The sequence below is a fragment of the Oncorhynchus masou genome, chromosome 12, assembly GCF_036934945.1.
Source record: "Oncorhynchus masou masou isolate Uvic2021 chromosome 12, UVic_Omas_1.1, whole genome shotgun sequence".
Classification (NCBI taxonomy): Eukaryota; Metazoa; Chordata; class Actinopteri; order Salmoniformes; family Salmonidae; genus Oncorhynchus; species Oncorhynchus masou.
This window is the reverse complement of record NC_088223.1, coordinates 31,471,017-31,492,042: the sequence shown is the minus strand read 5'-3', so window position 1 is coordinate 31,492,042 and position 21,026 is coordinate 31,471,017. Positions and strand designations below refer to the sequence as shown.

Sequence of the window (21,026 nt, the reverse complement as noted above, 5' to 3'; positions counted from 1 at the left end):
ACAAGTTAGAAAGATGGATGGATAGATGATGAGGTGAATGGATGGAGATGGATGGATGGATGAGTGTGTGGGTGTGTGGTTGGGGGTATGGGTGGATGGATGGATGGATGGATAGTGTGCGTTGCATAAATGGTTAAAAAGTAGTATAACTTAAAGGTATCTATCACTGTGTTGTCCCTGTCATTTAACAAATATCTTTACCCCTAAAATGTTTGAATAATTATTTCAGTAGCTACTATTTTTCCAAAGTATTACAATGTAAGTTACACTACCCTAATAATATATTGTAGAGCGTGTATTTTCAACAGAATTCCTTTACAGTTTTGGAGGCGACATTGATTCCTAATATTTTCCCCCTCCTGCATTGCTGGTTCAAGAAAATGGCCTATTCACAGCTCCCCTTTTTCCACGTCTCTGATTTCTCCGCCCCCACCCCAAGATTGACAGCCAAGCAGCCTAATCCTCACAAAGACTAACGGGATTGGCAGAATACATTTTTCTCCGTGAGGAAAACACTTTTTATTTATCACTATCTTTTTAGTTTCGTTTTTTGTCATTTTCCATTACATTATCAGCGAGGAAACCAGTATTTTCATCACGAATTTCCTATTGGTATTTCCCCTACTGTTGACGTTTACGCTTCAACAATGGAATCTATCCGCCCTCAGCGACTTCAACCAGGGATAAGATTTGGAGCTGGATCGACTGGGACCCTACGCTCCTCTCTCCGGCCCGGGGTTACAGTTCCAACCGCACCTCTGCTGCCTCCCCCGGCCTCCCTATGTGCTTCCTCCGGGCCACCTCCGCCGCTTCAACTCCACAGTCTTCACGGCACTATTGGGAGTGCGGGTCTCGGAACAGGGGTGGCTGGATTCGGTCTATGTAATCCAGGGAACCCGGCGGTCTTGAAGGAGGCGGTGGAGGCTGTTGTTCGGAGTTTTGCTAAGCATACGCAGGGCTATGGCAGAGGTAACCTGGAACAAATTAGTCGCAGAATTTTGGTCCTCCGAATTTCCCTGGCCGTGGTTCAAATGTAACTCACCGTAACTGTGATTAAACTGACAAAAGGGATTGAATAGTGTAGTAGTGCATGTGCAACATACATAGTGTCACCAAAACTGCACATCCAGTTAATAACAGTAGGCTACATGAACATACCGAGTTTATGATAGCCAATATTTTGTCATATCTAGGCTAATGACTACAGGATGCAGTTCACTACAGGATACTGTTGCGTGCTCATTTTACATAGCACTTGTGCACTCCATTCCAAATTTGGGACTTCAAGTCACCGCTAATGTTTTAGAGTAGGCCTAGCCTATATGTTATACTATCATCCAAAACCCCAATAAATGAAATGTGGGTAGGCCTATTCAATTTTCATTTACAGAAGTATGATTATGTTATGTACTCCTTAATCATTTTGTTTCTATGTGGACTTTTGGTTAGGCCATCATTGTAAATAAGAATGTGTTCTTAACTGACTTGCCTGGTTAATTAAATATAATGCAATCCGGACAGCTTCAGTCAGTTCAGTGGGTTGTTCCTTGTTGTTTACTTATCCAAAAACATCCGGTTTATATTATATCTCCAAATATGTGCGAAAGCAGTGTTCCAAGTTTTAATCCTTACTCATACACAATATTCCACTGTGTCACTTTTATTCTTTCAAACCTGAATACCAAATGAGTCCACCGGACCATATTTAAAGGTAGACTCAGTAATTCTAATTTGAGCTATTGAGATGAGCGAGACGCAAGACTCACACACAGTATCTGTGCAAGTGCACATGTTCGCTTCACGCTGTCACAGCATGGTAGCCATGGGACCAAAACAGCAAGTTGAGCCTTGTGCTTCAATGCTCTTAGTTGTTGCGGAAATTGACCCACTATGCCGTTTACTTTCTGCATCTACGTCATATCGCTGAGTCCACCTTTATGACTCCATGCAGTCTAATGTTAAACTGTGTCATTTTATGTCTCATTCAGTGAACGTGGTGGAAGCCTTGCAAGAGTTCTGGCAGATGAAGCAGTCAAGAGGGGCAGACCTCAGGAATGGGGCGCTGGTGGTGTACGAGATGGTCCCATCAAACAACCCACCCTATGTTTGCTACGTCAGTCTCCCAGGGGGAAGCTGCTTTGGGAGTTTCCAGGTGAGCTAACCTGTGACTGTACGCTGTCTCAATAAAGTTGTGAGCACTAAAACGCTCCTCGGGTGGAAGTCCCCCTGTATAGTATCTCTGAGTTAGTGAAAGTGCTTGAAAAGTGTACTTATTATTACTACTACAGTATAATGGTTTAAAACTGTGTTGGTGTAGCTGTATGAATGAAATTCCTTATGTGGCCATAACCTTAGGGATTTATCCGTCTGTACAACTCTACTCATGCACAAATGCTTCTACCTAAATCAATTCTGCCAATCTGACTTGATCTTCCTGAGTACATTGGTACAACTCTACTCATGCACAAATGCTTCTACCTAAATCAATTCTGCCAATCTGACTTGATCTTCCTGAGTACATTGGTACAACTCTACTCATGCACAAATGCTTCTACCTAAATCAATTCTGCCAATCTGACTTGATCTTCCTGAGTACATTGGCCCTGGATTTTCAGATCACATGTCAATCACTGGGAGCCTCTTCTGAACTGTCTTGAGAAATGTCAAGGGAGAGCAAGCAACTAATTAGGCCTGGGTCATGTTTATGGGGGCACCCCGTAGCAAAACGTTGTGCAATTGAAAACAATGTTTATGCAGTGTCTTTGTTTACCAACTGCCAACTGTGCACCCATATTCTGTTGGAGTCAAAAAACACTCAGCAGAAATGTTTATCCAAAGAGACTTACCGTACAGTGAGTTCATACATTTCTAGTATGTGTATGTGATTCCTGTGAATCACAGAAATGTGAGTTTCTTATCGGAGAGGTACAGGTAGTCCCTCCCAGTTTCAGTCCATTTTCTTCTGTTTGTTGCCTAATGAACATGACCCGGATGTTTCTGGAACTTTCTCCTCACACTGTTCTGTTGTGTCTGAATACTTCAAGAATGTGTTAGATTCTCCAGTACTATTGTATACTTTTTAGCCCGTAGTTAAAGGGAGCGCTCATGAGTCAAAAGTGGTCCCCTAAAATTGTGTGCTATGTCACATATGTGTAAAACGTCATTGCTCTGCTGTGTGTGCATGGATGTACAACTTGCTAGCTGTCACTTAATTGACGAGGGGCTGAAGCTCATTGGTTGAACTCAAATTGTTAGTGGGCTGGCCCACGTGGGGGAAAAGGGTGCAGCACAGCTCCCAGAAAAACTGTTGCTTTCATGGCAGAAAAATAGCTAAATCGGGGTTTTAGAACCCAGTGTACCAATGACTGTATGCTCGCAACACGTCAAACAAATGAAATGCCTTGCTTGGGTGGAGCTCCAGTAGAGCTCACTAGATTAGTGTCATAGGTGCAACAGTGGGTGAGGATGGCCGGGAAATCGCAGATTAAAACTCGATTTTGTGTGTAGAGCACATTTCTGGCAAAACAGAATTCAGTTTTTCCCCTAGTTTGTCTTCCACTTTCTGTAATGTTCCATATGCTAGTTTGCAATAACTCTCCGCAAAATGTTCCCTTTTCGGTCTGAAAACCGTGACAAACATAACACCTAGCACCAATGGGCATGTGAGGGGAGGATTCTTGAAATGTAACATCCAATCAAAATCTTGCCGCAGGGAGCCTGCAGACCATTCAAACTGTTTTTGCAATACAAAAACATCCAAGGGAGGCATGACAACGACGTGATTTTGGAAGGTATGGCAAAGTGAGACTATATCCAGGCCAAAGCGGGAGGTTTAAAAAAAATACTTAGTAGTTGCCAAAGTTCCAGAGCATGTCTTTAAACAAATGTCTTGATAAAGCTGTCTTAAGTATCTAATGAAGTGAAGTGGCATAGTAGCACGTTTTACATAGTTTATAACTTGACCAGAACTGTTGAAGTGTGTGTAAATGTTGTTATATACACTGAGTGTACAAAACATTAGGAACACACATTAGGAGTCCTTATATTGAGTTGCACCCCTTTTTGCCCTCAGAACAACTTCAAATCATCGCGGCATGGACTCTACAAGGTGTCAAGCATTCCACAGGGATGCTGGTCCATGTTGACTCCAATGCTTACCACAGTTGTGTTCAAGTTGGCTGGATGTCCTTTGGGTGATGGACCATTCTTGATATACACGTGAAACTGTTGAGTGTAAAAAAAAAACAGCACTGTTGCAGTTCTTGACACACTCAAACCGGTGTGCTGGCACCTACTACCATACCCGTTCAAAGGCACTTAAATATTTGGTCTTGCCCATTCACCCGCTGAATGGTACAGATACACAATCCATGTCTCAAATTTCTCAAGGCTTACAAATGATTCTTTATCCTGTCTCCTCCCCTTCATCTAAACTGATTTGAAGTGGATTTAACAAGTGACATCAATAAGAGATCATAGATTTTACCTGTTGATCTCATCCATGAATGTATACATAATTACATACAGTATGAGCCGTGTTCCTATCTGTTAAATAATCCACCAGTATTATTGAAATAGTAATGACTGCTTTAATGTACATTCTTTTTTTCAAATGTTATTTTCAATTCTAAATCATACTAGAACTTAAGCATTGAGCATACCAGAATATTCCATGGGAGGATTAAATGTTTTGCCATTTCTTCCTCTCCTCGAATTGGCTGGCTACAATGCATACTGTGGTTGGAAACTCATATGGTGGCTCATCTGGTTGTAATTAGAGCCAAATATTGAGTTTAGAAGGAGCCGTGACACCCCTCCCCACATTCTCCCCCTCATCCCATTTGCACAGGGCCTCCCTTGCCTCTATCCTTCCTAACTCTCTTTCTTTCTTTGAAATAATAGCAATGAAGTGGAAGCATCGATATTACATAGACATCATTCTGAAACATACATGAAACAAGATTAACATACATTTCAAGTGCTTAATCTTTCAAGAACATTTTGGGGGGGACTTGGAAACATTCAGAAAAGTACTAAATATGTTTTATGCTTTACTTTCGGCAGTTTTGTCCAACCAAGGCTGAAGCAAGACGTAGTGCTGCCAAGATCGCGCTGATGAACTCGGTTTTCAACGAGCATCCTTCCCGCCGCATCACAGATGACTTCATTGAGAAGAGTGTATGTGAGGCGCTGGCCTCCTTTAATGTGAGTGGCATTTCATGTATTTTTCAATGTACACTAACAGAAGCAGTGCGCACTGGTCTTTAATATAATCCATACTGCAGCTCCTATTAAAAGGTCATGTCCTTATGAGGGTAAGATCTTAATCTGATTGGGCTCTTAAGGAGAAAAAGACTGGATGATTGGACTCTACTTGTATTTTACAGGGAAACAGAGAAGAGGCAGACAACCCCAGCACTGGAATCGGGGCATTTCGCTTCATGCTGGAATCCAACAAAGGAAAGTCAATGTTGGAGTTTCAGGTAAATAGGATGGAGTAACGCAAAGTTTGGTTACTTGTGATGATACAGTGGATGTTACAGCAATGAAATGTAAGAAAAGGAAAAGGTTGGACTGTATATGAGGCCAGTTTAGGAATGTTGGTGGCGCTATGGTACGTTGGTCAGGATGTAGGAAATTAGGAGATCAGCAGCGGTTTGTGGGTAAAATCACTGTGGAAGCCAAGCCATGAAAAAAATACATATTACAACCTTTGTGTTGTGATAATTAGGCTGTTTGCTCTATAACCTGTACGGCTTGACACCGTGATACATAGACCTAAGGCCAAGACAATAAGAAGACACAGTGGCTGAATAAATTCAACCACCCCTTTGTTTCATCACAAAACCAGAGAGCAACATCTGTCTGGTGGATTCCACAAAGCATATTGCATGTAACAAACAGTTACAAGACCTACAGCATGGTCAAGCACGTTAATGTTTCTGACATTTCCAGACTACTAAACAACTATTGATTTAGAACACTGGAGACTTACCATAAGTCGCTGCATCCACTATTCCAGCTCCATTCCAACTTCAACATTTCAACATAATCAAATCACCTATGCTTAGCCTAACACAGTGACAACTAAAATATACCAAAATCGATTTAGTCCTATCAACATAAATTTCATGTGGCTGTCCATGGTACTGATTTCTGTGTGTGCATGTGCGTAAGTAGAAAAAACATGTTAATTCACCCTACTTGTAGAGAAACGCCAAAGCCATCCTCCTTTCTTTCATTTTGACGAAATGGTCTATGAATCTGTCATACAGTACATGCTTTTAGTTTTTGTTGTTCTAGGCTACCTGGCTAAAGTGCTTGCTCGCTAGTCTAACTTACTTTCATGGGTAACGATGAGCTAGCTCGTTAACATGCCAGCAGCATACCACCCTGCATACCACTGCTGGCTTGCTTCTGAAACTAAGCAGGGTTGGTCCTGGTCAGTTCCAGAATGGGAGACCAGATGCTTCTGGATGTGGTGTTGGAGGGCCAGTAGGAGGCACTCTTTCCTCTGGTCTAAAAATTGTTTTTATCCCAATGCCCCAGGGCAGTGATTGACACCGCCCTGTGTAGGGTGCTGTCTTTCGGATGGGACGTTAAACGGGTGTCCTGACTCTCTGAGGTCATTAAAGATCCCATGGCACTTATCGTAAGAGTAGGGGTGTTAACCCCGGTGTCCTAGCTAAATTCCCAATCTGGCCCTCAAACCATCACGGTCACCTAATAATCCCCAGTTTACAATTAGCTCATTCATCCCCCTCCTCTCCCCTGTAACTATTCCCCAGGTCGGTGCTGCAAATGAGAATGTGTTCTCAGTCAACTTACCTGGTAAAATAATGGATAAATAAAAAATTTAAATTTGCCTGCTACATATTGAGCTTCCATCCACTCAGGCCATGGACACAATGTATGAATTTATGGTTTGATCAGAATCACCATTATAATCCTCAGTACGTTGAATTAAGCAAAACCACATCTCCAAATCCCTATCTCCATCCATGGCTAATTTAGGAAGATGTTTGCTAGCTAGCTAGCCACCAGTGGACAACAACACAACGAGATGCAACAATTCAAGTTTTTTTCTGTCAATGACATTTGGCTTTTGATGTGATGTGAAGCCAAATGCAAACTGTCTTCCCTTGAGACTTTTTTTTGGTGTGCCAGAACCATTCACAGTTGACCTCGTTCAGTTTAGCTCAACTCTGATGGGCTATTATTGTATACTTTTTTTATTAAGAGAGGCCAATTGCTTGCTGGCTTCCCTTGCATTCAATGTTACCGGAGGGCGGCAGTGGTTAGAGCATTGGCTAGTAACCGGAAGGTTGCGAGTTCAAATCCCTGAGCCGACAAGGTACAAATCTGTCGTTCTGCCCCTGAACAGGCAGTTAACCCACTGTTCCCAGGCCGTCATTGAAAATAAGAATTTGTTCTTAACTGACTTGCCTGGTTAAATAAAGGTAAAATTAAAATAAAATAAAAAAACAATATCATACTCTTTTTGACCAGGCGGCATCAGATAGATGGGTTACTCATACAGAGACAGAGGGGCGCTGTTTTGCTCGCTCGGATGCTTTCTCCAGTGAGATACTGTCCGCCTCTCAAATCAAATTGTATTGGTAACATACACATGGTTAGCAGATGTAATAGAAGGAAAATTCCAAACACATAGAGAGACGAAATATACATTATTTTATGTTATTTAAACAAATCTTTTTCTTGGTACATTTTTGGGGGAAACATGGCTTCCCTTGGCATCCATGAATACACGCCACTGGAGGAGATGGAGATGATCCAAATACTGGCTATTCTTTGCCCACACAGATACAAAGAACACATGGGATTGGTTGGAGAATGTGAAATTATATTATGGTTTCTACAGAATTATAAACAAGGGAGATGCGTACATGTTAACATAGACATGGCTAGTGGTGCCAAAACTACTGGTAATTACACAAAGCCGATAACTATATTGTCATTTAGCTTTGTAACTCCAGTTCATGAAAAAAGATCAACGTTTACTGATCAGCCCTAAACTATAGCTTAATTTATGATCAAGAAAACCAGGAGTTATTTCTGAGTGTTTCTTAAAGTTGGCTGGTTTCCTCCCCTCTGCTTTATGACTTACTACTCTGGTTTCCCGGGTCGAATGGGGGAAAAGTACGCCGTTGAACCTGATAAATGCAACGGTTTGAGACTCATGAACTAAAGCAGAGCATGCCAGTTTCGGGAGCAAGCAATTGAAATAATGTCCATGTACATCAATTAAATTGGGATTTTACACACTTAAAACCGAGATTTGACTTATTCAACGTGCACTTATCAGGAATGTTGAGGACTAGAGATGGCTGTAGATGTCAAGGACTAGATAATGAGACCCACTACATGAATGAGTGTGAGGACCATCGTGCGTGCAGAAGAAAATTGGAGCAAAACCATGTATTGGACTCCGTGGTTCCAGGAATTTCCTTAAGTACATGTTGGTCTGGCAAACAAATCTGGACAGAATTGCTGGCCTCCAGTCTTTTCATTGTTTGTCATCCAAATCCACTGAATCTAATGCATGGATTGGTATTTTCCAAACCACAGCTTATGATTTAGGGCTCTACACATGCAAACAAATGATTGCTACTTATTGACCGTCTCCCTCTTTTTTAAATGTAACCTTTATTTAACTAGGCAAGTCAGTTAAGAACAAATTCTTATTTACCCATGGCAGCCTACCAGGGAACAGTGGGTTAACTGCCTTGTTCAGGGGCAGAACTCCAGAGTTTTACCTTGTCTGCTAGGGGATTCAATACAGCAACCTTTCAGTTACTGGCCCAACGCTCTAACCACTAGGCCACCTGCCGCCCCAGCCACCTCTTAGCTCCCATTACCAGCCTTAAATCATTAAATCTTGTGACTTTGGCATTAAAAACTCATAGCCTTGTGATAATAATCAAACTTGAAATTGTGCTTAGTGCCAAACAGTGCTTTCCATGTGGCGCAGCCACACACAACAATGCTGCTTGTCGACGCTGAACTGTTTTCTTCTTTCAGGAATTGATGACAGTCTTTCAGCTGCTGCACTGGAATGGTAGCCTGAAGGCCATGAGAGAGAGACAATGCTCCCGTCAAGTAAGATCTCATTTGGATAATAGTACTGATTATTGGTATCACTTTATTTCATAGGCCTGTTTCATTTGGTATTTGTCCTGGTGTTAAATAAGACATGATTTGGTGTCAATCAGTATTTTTATTTATTTTACCTTTATTTAACCAGGCAAGTCAGTTAAGAACAAATTCTTATTTTCAATGACAGCCTGAGAACAGTGGGTTAACTGCCTGTTCAGGGGCAGAATGACAGATTTGTACCTTGCCAGCTCGGGGGTTTGAACTCGCAACCTTCCGGTTACTAGTCCAACACTCTAACCACTAGGCTAAAACTTGTTTTTCAACCACTCCACAAATTTCTTGTTAACAAACTATAGTTTTCAGTTAGGACATCTACTTTGTGGATGACACAAGTAATTTTTCCAACAATAGGTTTACAGACAGATTGTTTCACTTATAATTCACTGTATCACAATTCCAGTGGGTCAGAAGTTTACATACATGAAGTTGACTGTGCCTTTAAACAGCTTGGAAAATTCAAGAAAATGATGTCATGGCTTTAGAAGTTTCTGTTAGGCTAATTGACATCATTTGAGTCAATTGGGGGTATACCTGTGGATGTATTTCAAGGCCTTCTGTCAAAAAGTGCCTCTTTGCTTGACATCTTGGGAAAATCCAAAGAAATCAGCCAAGAAAAAAAATTGGAGACCTCCACAGGTCTGGTTGATCCTTGGGAGTAATTTCCAAACGCCTGAAGGTACCAGGGTTCATCTATACAAACAATAGTGTGCAAGTATAAACAGCATGGGACCACGCAGCTGTCATACCGCTCAGGAAGGAGACACGTTCTGTTTCCTAGAGATGAACGTACTTTAGTGCAAATCAATCCCAGAACAATAGCAAAGGACCATGTGAAGATGCTGGAGGAAACGGGTACAAAAGTATCTATATCCACAGTAAAATAATTAAATGTTGCGGGGGTGTTTTGCTGCAGGAGGGACTGGTGCACTTCATAAAATAGATGGCATCATGAGGAAGGGGAATTATGTGGATATATTGAAGCAACATCTCAAGACATGGGTCTTCCAAATGGACAATGACCCCAAGCATACTTCCAAAGTTGTGGCAAATTGGCTTAAGGACAACAAAGTCAAGGTATTGGAGTGGCCATCACAAAGCCCTGACCTCAATCCTATAGAAAATGTGTGGGCAGAACTGAAAAAGCTTGTGCGAGCAAGGAGGCCTACAAACCTGACTCTTACTCCAACTCTGTCAGGAGGAATGGGCCAACATTCACCCAACTTATTTTGGGAAGCTTGTGGAAGGCTACCCAAAATATTTGACCCAAGTTAAACAATTTAAAGGCAATGCTACCATATACTAATTGAGTACCGGTATATGTAAACTTCTGACCCACTGGGAATGTGATGAAAGAAATAAAAGCTGAAATAAATCATTCTCTACTATTATTCTGACATTTCACATTCTTAAAATAAAGTGACCTAAGACAGGTATTTTTACTAGGATTAAAAGTCAGGAATTGTGAAAAACTGAGTTTAAATGTATTTGGCTAAGGTGTATGTAAACTTCCGACTTCAACTGTATGTGAGCAAATTTGAATATGTTTCTATGTCACTTTAGAGAAAATTTAGAGAAAATTATTTGGACACACACCTGGGTCCCATGTGGCTCGGATAATGGATAATAGAGCATGGCACTGATGAACTTGAAATGAGTATGCTGTAATTGACTCAACAAACAAAAACACATACTTAAGTTTAGCTTTCTTAATGAATCAGATAATCTATAGTTATTTCTGTTTGTTTATCAAAGCTGGCTGGCTAACTCATTGATCCTGCTTTGTAGTATACCCCTCTGGTGTAAAGGAAGGGAAATATAGCTACATCATAACTCAAACTTCTCTGTTCTCAGCAACAGAATAACTGATCAAACTAAAGAGTTATTTGAGAAAAACATTTGCCTGACAGTTTCCATTCATTCCAGCAAGTTTGGAAAATAAAACATATCCCTCATCCTTACAGACTGCCAGTGATAGTATTTAATTATAATTCAAATGGTACAGCCAACACCACATCTCAGTTCAACTTAAGTATAGAATGGGGCTGAAACTCACTGGAGATAATTGGCTGAGTTACACTCTGGCTTGAGTTAGGATGGAATGTCATGCTGAAGGAACCTATCTAAACCACATTGTGTGGGCTGAATGAATACCTATGAAGTGACTCCGTTCCAGGCAGAGTCGGGTGACCTAAATGTTTGTGTTCAGTCCTCATTATCTCATGCATCTTACATACATAAATGACTTTTAAGGCATCGACTATGAGCCTTGATCAGAGTTTGATTCAAGTTTGTAAAAAAAATGTTTTACCAGAGTTTAAAGCATTTTTCTTTGACTTCATCTGATCTCAAACATTAAAATATTCAGGCTCTATGCACACCTTTAAGTTTTCATCCCCCGCCCTTCATGTTTGCTAATCTAAAAAGTGGAGCTTTCTGACATCGTTTTTGCAGTATGGGGGTCAATTCAGGCAACTTCCAATTGATTAAATGAATATACATTCACCTGAATAGTCAAATTGTGCCTCAAACCTGGCTTTTGCCAATATACGCCATTCAGATCACAAGTCAAAGAGGAGGAAGAGCAACCAGCAACTCCATGATTGGGATAGATACGACTCAGTTGTATTGTGTTTTCTAGGGTTACGGAGTGCTTTCGCCCTGTGTATCTCTTGACTGATTTTAAGTATTCTATTTGGTCTGGCCTTATGCCTTTCATCTCAATGATTAAGGAGAGGGGCTGAGCCACTGGAGTAATTAGCTCACCCAGACGTCTCACATTCCTCATTTGAAATGATGTTATTGCTGGCCATGCAGCTCACGCATTTGTGGTTCCAGATCGTGTCAATCCAGGCATTTCAGGATCATTAAACATAATCTGGAACTCAGTCAAACCTGCACTGCTAGGATACCAGTACTGTTGAAAAATATAATGATTTAATGGAGCATTTCTGTTTCCTACCCAGGAATGGCGTCAATAAGGTCCATTCCGGCCTAACAACTTTTTTATTTTGCTTTCCCCTAACAGGAAGTGCTGGCTCACTACTCCCATAGGGCGCTGGATGATGACATGCGTACCCAAATGGCTGCTGATTGGGTGAACCGAGAGCAAGGCGTGGCTGGCACCATTGCCCAGGAGGTGGCGGCAACAGATCGAGAACTTGAGGAGGCCAGGCTGGCTGGCCGGGAGCTTCGCTTTCATAAGGAAAAGAAGGACATCCTGATGCTGGCTGTTGGCCAACTGGATGCAGCCAACACTGCCACCCTGCCTTCAACCTGCTAGGTATACGCTGGATTCCAACCCCATAACTTGATTCACTTCCATTTGCCCACGTTGACTTCCCCCTCACAGTTCTCAAAAAGTCTACATAGGTGTGGGAAACATAATAGTAACTCTGCATAGCTTCCACCACATGGCTTTTACATATTCAGCCCGATCAGATCTGCAAGTTGGGAGTCAAGGGAAGATGGAAGGAAGTTGGTTGTCAGTTTGGAATCTGGCCTTAGAGATGGAATGAGGAAAAGTGGCCAATAACCATTGATTGTATAGAGACTAGCAAGGCAGCCATTTAGGAGCTTTCAATTATAAAACAGTGAGTGTTCTTAGATCTTTCAGCAGTTTTTTTCCAGCCCAGTACTAATACACCTAATTCAGTTTATGAAGGTCTTGACAATAAGTTGATTATTTGAATCAGATGTGTTAGTGCTAGTTTAGAACAAAATCTTTAGGACCAGGATTGAATAATAAGAAGTCATTGAGGTCCTTTTGTGCTGCCATGTTATTGGATTTGTGAAATTCACATGGAATAATGAAATGTTATCATTCCTCTCATTCCCTTTCTATGCTGGTAGACAACGCTTCCACATGGGTAAAGTTAAAGCCCATCACTTGCCTTTAATGATCGTACAGGACATAATCACAAGGATATTGTCACAGAACGATCTTTCTCACCAAAATAGACCAATGTCTGTTGCTTAAGCATGATCTATCACTTCATTAAGGACTATGAAAGTTATTTGAACATTTATGTATAGCTCTTACATTACAGATCTTATATACAGAGGTAGGATCTTAATTTGATCACTTTTGTTGCTGAGGATTTTCCTGCACCACAGGAAATGCAGATTAACTTTTGTAATTGACATAAATTTACTGAACACCCACACTAACACACGGTTATATAGTATTTCACTTTTCATGAAGCCTACTTTTGGCCAGATAAAAGCCTTACCACCGCTCAAGCAACATTATGGACTAAACTTTCAAATCCTGTTGCTGCAGGATTATTTTGCTGTGACAGCATAGGTCAAATTAAGATCCGACATCTGTAGAGTCTATCATTAGTGATAGCCAGCCTTATTTGCGAAGAAAGAACCGCTCCTCCGACTCAAACTGATGTCACTCGTAAAATAACTAATTGCCTAGCTTTGCTTGCTAGAATGTTTACACGAATGTCAGTTATCCAACAGTTTTTTTCTGGCCTTGCAGCTTTTAATGACTAAACTTTCAGCGTTATCATTCTAAGTCAGGATCATTTACTGTCACTAAGCCATTTTTAACTAAAACGCACACAAGTAATTTAGCCGATACTGATATCTGGATTGACCACAGCATTGATGCTAACAACTGTTTAAATGTGAGTAATGTGTGCAACACAAAAACATAGCAAACACAGTGCACAAACGTAAGAGTTTGTAGTAATATATGGGATTGCAGTTAACCACAAGTTACCCTAACCACAAGTTACTCTCAAGGTAAAACATTTATTAAAGCGTTTTGGCAGCTATACGCTGAGAAGAAAAATTCAAAGGACAAAAAAACATTATCAATGTAGAATCTCCATCATAAATGCTCCATGGGGCTCCATGGGGCTCCATGGGGCGGCAGGGTAGCCTAGTGGTTAGATTGTTGGACTAGTAACCGGAAGGTTGCAAGTTCAAACCCCCAAGCTGACAAGGTACAAATCTGTCGTTCTGCCCCTGAACAGGCAGTTAACCCACTGTTCAAAGGCTGTCATTGAAAATAAAAATTTGTTCTTAACTGACTTGCCTAGTTAAATAAAGGTAAAAATAAATGGAAATTGTTTTAGTCCAGGACTCGGCTTAATCTTTTAGCCATTATGAAATAACAGTGGATCCTTCTTGAATTCTTTTGAATTGATGTTTTTTGGGGGGAATTTCACAGAGGCTTTACCATACCGGTACGAAATGTTATCCAGTCATGCGATCTGCTACTCTGAAAATCTCTTGAAATAGACCCATTTAGAAAACACATTTATTCAGGGATCAGAACACACAGAGAATCCATTCATGTTCACATTGAATACCAGTAAATGCCTATGTCATATCACAATGGCAATATCACACTGACAGCTACAGTAAAAAAATAATGAATGCGAATAAAATGCACCAAACATCACGCTAATGTTGTATCATAGTCCCAATGTCCTCTTGGGTTTAACATTGTATCCTACTTACTATATGTCTCTTGATGGAATTGTCTATGGTATGTTTTTTGAAAGAAAATAAGCAGAGAGAAAAAAAGATTTGGCTGACTTGCCCTAACTTTCCTGAATGTAATCATATCCCAATAGCAACAGCAGCGCAAAATAAATTGACGAGATGCCCGTTAGTTTTGGATAGCATTTCCATTGCTCTTCTTTCATTGACAGTATTGGTTAGTGTTCTTTGTTTTCCTACCAAGCCAGGGTTAGGCATTTCCCGTGGTTCTCAATCCAGTGTATGCTTGTCCTAATTAAATTAAGAAGTGAACCTTTTGTTAAAACACACAGCCAGGTCCATTATTATTGGCGCCCTTAAAAAAAAAATAGCAAAAAAAGACAGTATAAAATAAATAATACAAATACTAAGCTATATTTCATGGTTAAAAAAAGGGAAATTAGATTACTTTATACTAATATAATTGCTCAGAGAAAGAGCTTTAGTTTAACCAGTAGTAAAAAATGTAAAAATTAAAGATAGGGGTAAAACACCAGCACCCTCCACTTGCAAGGATAATGACACAGAGACTCTTTCTAAAATGTTTTATAAGATTGGTGAACATATTGGGAGGGATCTTAGACCATTCCTCCATACAGAATCTTTCCAGAACCATTATATCCTCCGTCAGGGCTTATGGACTGCTTTCTTCAATTCAAACCACATGGGGTTCAAGCCCGGAGACTGAGATGACCTTTGCAAAATGTAGATTTTGTGGTCAATTAACCATTTCTTTGTGGATGTTGATGTGTGCTTGGGGTTATTGTCTTGCTGGAAGAGCCATTTGCAACCAAGTGTCATCCTCCACTTGCGCCCAAGTGTTTTTGGCTAAAACGTCCTGGTACTTGGTAAAGTTCATGATGCCGTTGACCTTAAAGGCCCCAGGACCCATGGAAGCAAAATAGCCCCATAACATAAAAAATGCACCACCATATTTTACCATAGGTATGAGGTACTTTTCTGCTAATGCTTCTGTTTTTCAACGCCAAACCCACAACTGTTGTGCATGGCCAAAGAGCTCTATTTTCAAGTAATCTGACCTGTCCTGGGGCCCTTGTTAAGATCAATGGCATCATGAACTTGTAAATTTAGCCAAAACCCTGGTTGCCTCTACCAGGAGGAGGCTGACACTTGGCTGCAAGTAGATACCTGACTGTATTTGTGTTAGCTAATGGAAATCATATTTCATTAAGTGTCTGGTAGGTGTATTCTCCCATCATGCTTATTTGTGTGACTCATTTATTTTTTGTATTTTTCTTTTAAGTGTGTGTAATGGTGTGTTACAGATGGTTTTTATGGCAGTTGTCTGCTCACCATTAATCACGTACATTGCTAAAAAATGTAGTTGTTTAATGTTTGGGTCCCACTTCTATATAAAGTGTGGCTAAAACAACCAATCTTACATGGTAATTAATTACATTGGCAGGTATATTGTTCACATTGTCGTAAGAGTATTGGTTTCCAATTTCATTTTTTTTTGCAAATCCAATACTTTTATAAAAAAAAAATTTTTTTACCAGATTGTTAATGTGTACCTACACTGTAATTACACTAAACCTGTCTGTGTAATTACCATGTAAACACATGTTTTAGCGACACTTAATATAACTTGGGACTAATGTTTGCGTGTTATTCCTTTTAACACAGGTTGCAATCTTTTTATAAACTGTTCAAGTCATGTTATTACCCTGCCTTCTCGCTTATCAAGTTGTGCATGATTCATAAATCCATTTGTACAAAATGTGATCTATATAAACTTTGTTTTATACAGTCCTTATGTATTTTATATGACCAGTTTTAAATTGTTACTTTTTTTACTCAATGTAGGTTTCTATTTAGATTTGTATAAATAAAATGCAATAAAGCAGCCAAAAACAACCCTCACTGATTCCAATGTCATCCTTTATGAAATAATTAAAAGAAAAGCGTAATTTGCTGGAGCACACTTCCTCGTGAAAAAGTCAGTTCTCCTAAAAACCTAGAATCTCTGTCTGTTTTTCCACTAAAACAGACTCCAAAAGGCCTTTCTACTATCTTACTTCAAGTCCCAGTGTCCTTTTCTTCCTCTTCCCTGATGACCTGCATTAACATAGCTAAGGTGAGGATGTGGGGGAGGAGGGATCGTTGAAGCCCACAGACACAGTGGGGGTGCTATTACTGCGGAGCCGTGGCTCAGGCACTGTGCCTCCCAGCTGACGGATAGAGTTGCACATAGGACAGGGGTAGTCCGAGAGGCCCTCGATGTCCTTGAAAGCATGGTTAATGATGTGGCCCCTGCACTGGTCACAGTAGAAGTGTCCGCAGACCAGGCGCTGCAGCCGAGCCTCGTAGGAGATGCAGCTCTGGCAGTGCGGTGGGTCGAGGTCCAGGGAAAGACTACACATCTGAGGGCTGCTCTCCTTCTTGGCAACATGTGCCACTGTCGCCTCTGCTGGCGAACTGTTTCAGGGGGGAAGAAGGAAATCAATATTCAATACCTCTTAAGACCTAGCTACCATTAATTTCAGCCTTATAATATACAGTATACACTCCCTTGTGTATTTATTTGGACAGTGAAGGTAAAACCTTTTATTTGGCTCTATACTCAAGCATTTTGGATTTGAGATCAAATGTTTCATATGAGGTGACAGTACAGAATGTCATATTTTATTTTAGGATATTTAACCGTTTAGAAATTAAATCACTATGTATCTAGTCCCCACATTTGAAGGTGTCATAAGTATTTGGACAAGTTCACTGTATTAATGTTTCCAAAAGTGTTGTATTTAGTCCCATATTCCTAGCATGCAATGACAACATCAAGCTTGTGACTCGACAAATTTGGATGTATTTGTAGTTTGTTGTGGTTGTGTTTTGGATTATGTTGTGCCCAATAGAAATTGATGGATAATAATTTGTTTCATTTTCAAATCAAATCAAATTTTATTTGTCACATACACATGGTTAGCAGATATTAAAGCGAGTGTAGCGAAATGCTTGTGCTTCTAGTTCCGACAACGCAGTAATAACCAACAAGTAATCTAACTAACAATACCAAAACAACTGTCTTATACACTGTGTAAGGGGATAAAGAATATGTACATAAAGATATATGAATGAGTGATGGTACAGAGCAGCATAGGCAAGATACAGTAGATGGTATCGAGTACAGTATATACATATGAGATGAGTATGTAAACAAAGTGGCATAGTTAAAGTGGCTAGTGATACATGTATTACATAAGGATGCAGTAGATGATATAGAGTACAGTATATACTGTATGTATACATATGAGATGAATAATGTAGGGTATGTAAACATTATATTAGGTAGCATTGTTTAAAGTGGCTAGTGATATATTTTACATCATTTCCCATCAGTTCCCATTATTAAAGTGGCTGGAGTTGAGTCAGTGTGTTGGCAGCAGCCACTCAATGTTAGTGGTTGCTGTTTAACAGTCTGATGGCCTTGAGATAGAAGCTGTTTTTCAGTCTCTCGGTCCCAGCTTTGATGCACCTGTACTGACCTCGCCTTCTGGATGATAGCGGGGTGAACAGGCAGTGGCTCGGGTGGTTGTTGTCCTTGATGATCTTTATGGCCTTCCTTTAACATCGGGTGGTGTAGGTGTCCTGGAGGGCAGGTAGTTTGCCCCCGGTGATGCGTTGTGCAGACCTCAATACCCTCTGGAGAGCCTTACGTTTGTGGGCGGAGCAGTTGCCGTACCAGGCGGTGATACAGCCTGCCAGGATGCATCTGTAGAAGTTTGTGAGTGCTTTTGGTGACAAGCCAAATTTCTTCAGCCTCCTGAGGTTGAAGAGGCGCTGCTGCGCCTTCTTCACGATGCTGTCTGTGTGAGTGGACCAATTCAGTTTGTCTGTGATGTTCATGCCGAGGAACTTAAAACTTACTATCCTCTCCACTACTGTTCCATCGATGTGGATAGGGGGGTGTTCCCTCTGCTGTTTCCTGAAGTCCACAATCATCTCCTTAGTTTTGTTGACGTTGAGTGTGAGGTTATTTTCCTGGCACCACACTCCGAGGGCCCTCACCTCCTCCCTGTAGGCCGTCTCGTAGTTGTTGGTAATCAAGCCTACCACTGTTGTGTCGTCCGCAAACTTGATGATTGAGTTGGAGGCGTGCGTGGCCACGCAGTCGTGGGTGAACAGGGAGTACAGGAGAGGGCTCAGAACGCACCCTTGTGGGGCCCCAGTGTTGAGGATCAGCGGGGTGGAGATATTGTTGCCTACCCTCACCACCTGGGGGCGGCCCGTCAGGAAGTCCAGTACCCAGTTGCACAGGGCGGGGTCGAGACCCAGGGTCTTGAGCTTGATGACGAGCTTGGAGGGTACTATGGTGTTAAATGCTGAGCTGTAGTCGATGAACAGCATTCTCACATAGGTATTCCTCTTGTCCAGATGGGTTAGGGCAGTGTGCAGTGTGGTTGAGATTGCATCGTCTGTGGACATATTTGGGCGGTAAGCAAATTGGAGTGGGTCTAGGGTGTCAGGTAGGGTGGAGGTGATATGGTCTTTGACTAGTCTCTCAAAGCACTTCATGATGATGGAAGTGAGTGCTACGGGGCGGGGCGGTAGTCGTTTAGCTCAGTTACCTTAGCTTTCTTGGGAACAGGAACAATGGTGGCCCTCTTGAAGCATGTGGGAACAGCAGACTGGTATAGGGATTGATTGAATATGTCCGTAAACACACCAGCGAGCTGGACTGCGCATGCTCTGAGGGCGCGGCTGGGGATGTCGTCTGGGCCTGCAGCCTTGCGAGGGTTAACACATTTAAATGTTTTACTCACCTCGCTGCAGTGAAGGAGAGTCCGCATGTTTTCGTTGCAGGCCGTGTCAGTGGCACTGTATTGTCCTCAAAGCGGGCAAAAAAGTTATTTAGTCTGCCTGGGAGCAAGACATCCTGGTCCATGACTGGGCTGGTTTTCTTCTTGTAGTCCGTGATTGACCTGTAGACCCTGCCACATACCTCTTGTGTCTGAGCCGTTGAATTGAGATTCTACTTTGTCTCTATACTGACAATTAGCTTGTTTGATAGCCTTGCAGAGGGAATAGCTGCACTGTTTGTATTCGGTCATGTTACCAGACACCTTGCCCTGATTAAAAGCAGTGGTTTGCGGTTTCAGTTTCACGCGAATGCTGCCATCAATCCACGGTTTCTGGTTAGGGAATGTTTTAATTGTTGCTATGGGAATGACATCTTCAACGCACGTTCTAATGAACTCGCACACCGAATCAGCGTATTCGTCAATGTTGTTGTCTGACGCAATACGAAACATATCCCAGTCCATGTGATGGAAGCAGTCATGGAGTGTGGAATCAGCTTGGTCAGACCAGCGTTGGACAGACCTCAGCATGGGAGCTTCTTGTTTTAGTTTCTGTCTGTAGGCAGGGATCAGCAAAATGGAGTCGTGGTCAGCTTTTCCGAAAGGAGGGCGGGGCAGGGCCTTATATGCGTCGCGGAAGTTAGAATAACAATGATCCAAGGTTTTGCCAGCCCTGGTTGCGCAATCGATATGCTGATACAATTTAGGTCTTATTTTAGTCTTATTTTCAGACATTTTGGGGTCACTATTTTGTAAATAAGAATACATTTCTGAACACTTCTGCATTTTTGTGGATGCTACCATGATTACGGATAATCATGAATGAATCATGAATAATGAGGAGAGAGAAAGTTACAGGCACTAAGATCATATCTCCAAGACATGCTATCCACTCACCATTACCAATAACAGGGGAGGTAAAACAGATGTGTATGAAAGTACCCTAAAATGAACGGTGACATTCTATACTGTCACCTCATATGAAATATGTGATCTCAAATCCTAAATGCTTGAGTATAGGGCCTAATTAAACGTTTTAGCTTCACTGTCCAACTGAATATAGCTTTTAAACTGAACATGTAAATGTGACAAATTGACAACTCTAGTTCAACAAAGTGTCTGAGTGAGTGAGGAAAAGGACATGGTCAGGTTACCTCCATTCTACAGGCCTCCATTTTATGCCAGGGAGATTACATTCAGTGAATTTTTGGTTGTGTATTAGCTATAACTCAATGCTTGTTCAAAGATTTTAGTCGGTTAAAGTGTTGGTAAACTAAAGTTAACTATCAGAAATAGAAGAGTTCATATTCCATGTATTTTTTACTATAACTATCTTTGTCTGTGCATAATATAGCCTAAATTACGCATAGTGGCAACCACTCACCTCTGTGCAGTAGACTTTGCACGTCGGGAACAATCAAAGCCCATGGCAGCAAGGAGTCCACGCATAAAGTCCATGTGAGACTTCTCATCATACCTCTGGCAAGACAAAGATATGAATTATTTGTTCTGTTTGTTGTCCATTTTCTCACT

General features: G+C 41.2%; 1 protein-coding gene across 1 annotated transcript; it reads left to right on the top strand.

Annotated features, from left to right (window-relative positions):
- Window positions 1-452: 452 nt before the first annotated feature.
- LOC135549849 (LIX1-like protein) lies at window positions 453-16,557 on the top strand. The gene is made up of 6 exons (XM_064980187.1): window positions 453-969; window positions 1,989-2,152; window positions 5,065-5,205; window positions 5,388-5,483; window positions 9,043-9,120; window positions 12,203-16,557. The coding sequence occupies exons 1-6, from the start codon at window positions 648-650 to the stop codon at window positions 12,455-12,457; spliced, it is 1,056 nt and encodes a 351-aa protein (XP_064836259.1). The 5' UTR covers window positions 453-647; the 3' UTR covers window positions 12,458-16,557.
- Window positions 16,558-21,026: the final 4,469 nt, after the last annotated feature.

What these genes read in the sequence shown, in the direction of transcription:
- LOC135549849 (XM_064980187.1), top strand. Translation starts at nt 648, where the DNA reads ATGGAATCTATCCGCCCTCAGCGACTTCAACCAGGGATAAGATTTGGA. An exon ending in GCTGCTTTGGGAGTTTCCAG is followed by an intron (nt 2,153 to 5,064) that starts GTGAGCTAACCT and finishes TACTTTCGGCAG; the next exon opens with TTTTGTCCAACCAAGGCTGA. An exon ending in AGGCGCTGGCCTCCTTTAAT is followed by an intron (nt 5,206 to 5,387) that starts GTGAGTGGCATT and finishes TGTATTTTACAG; the next exon opens with GGAAACAGAGAAGAGGCAGA.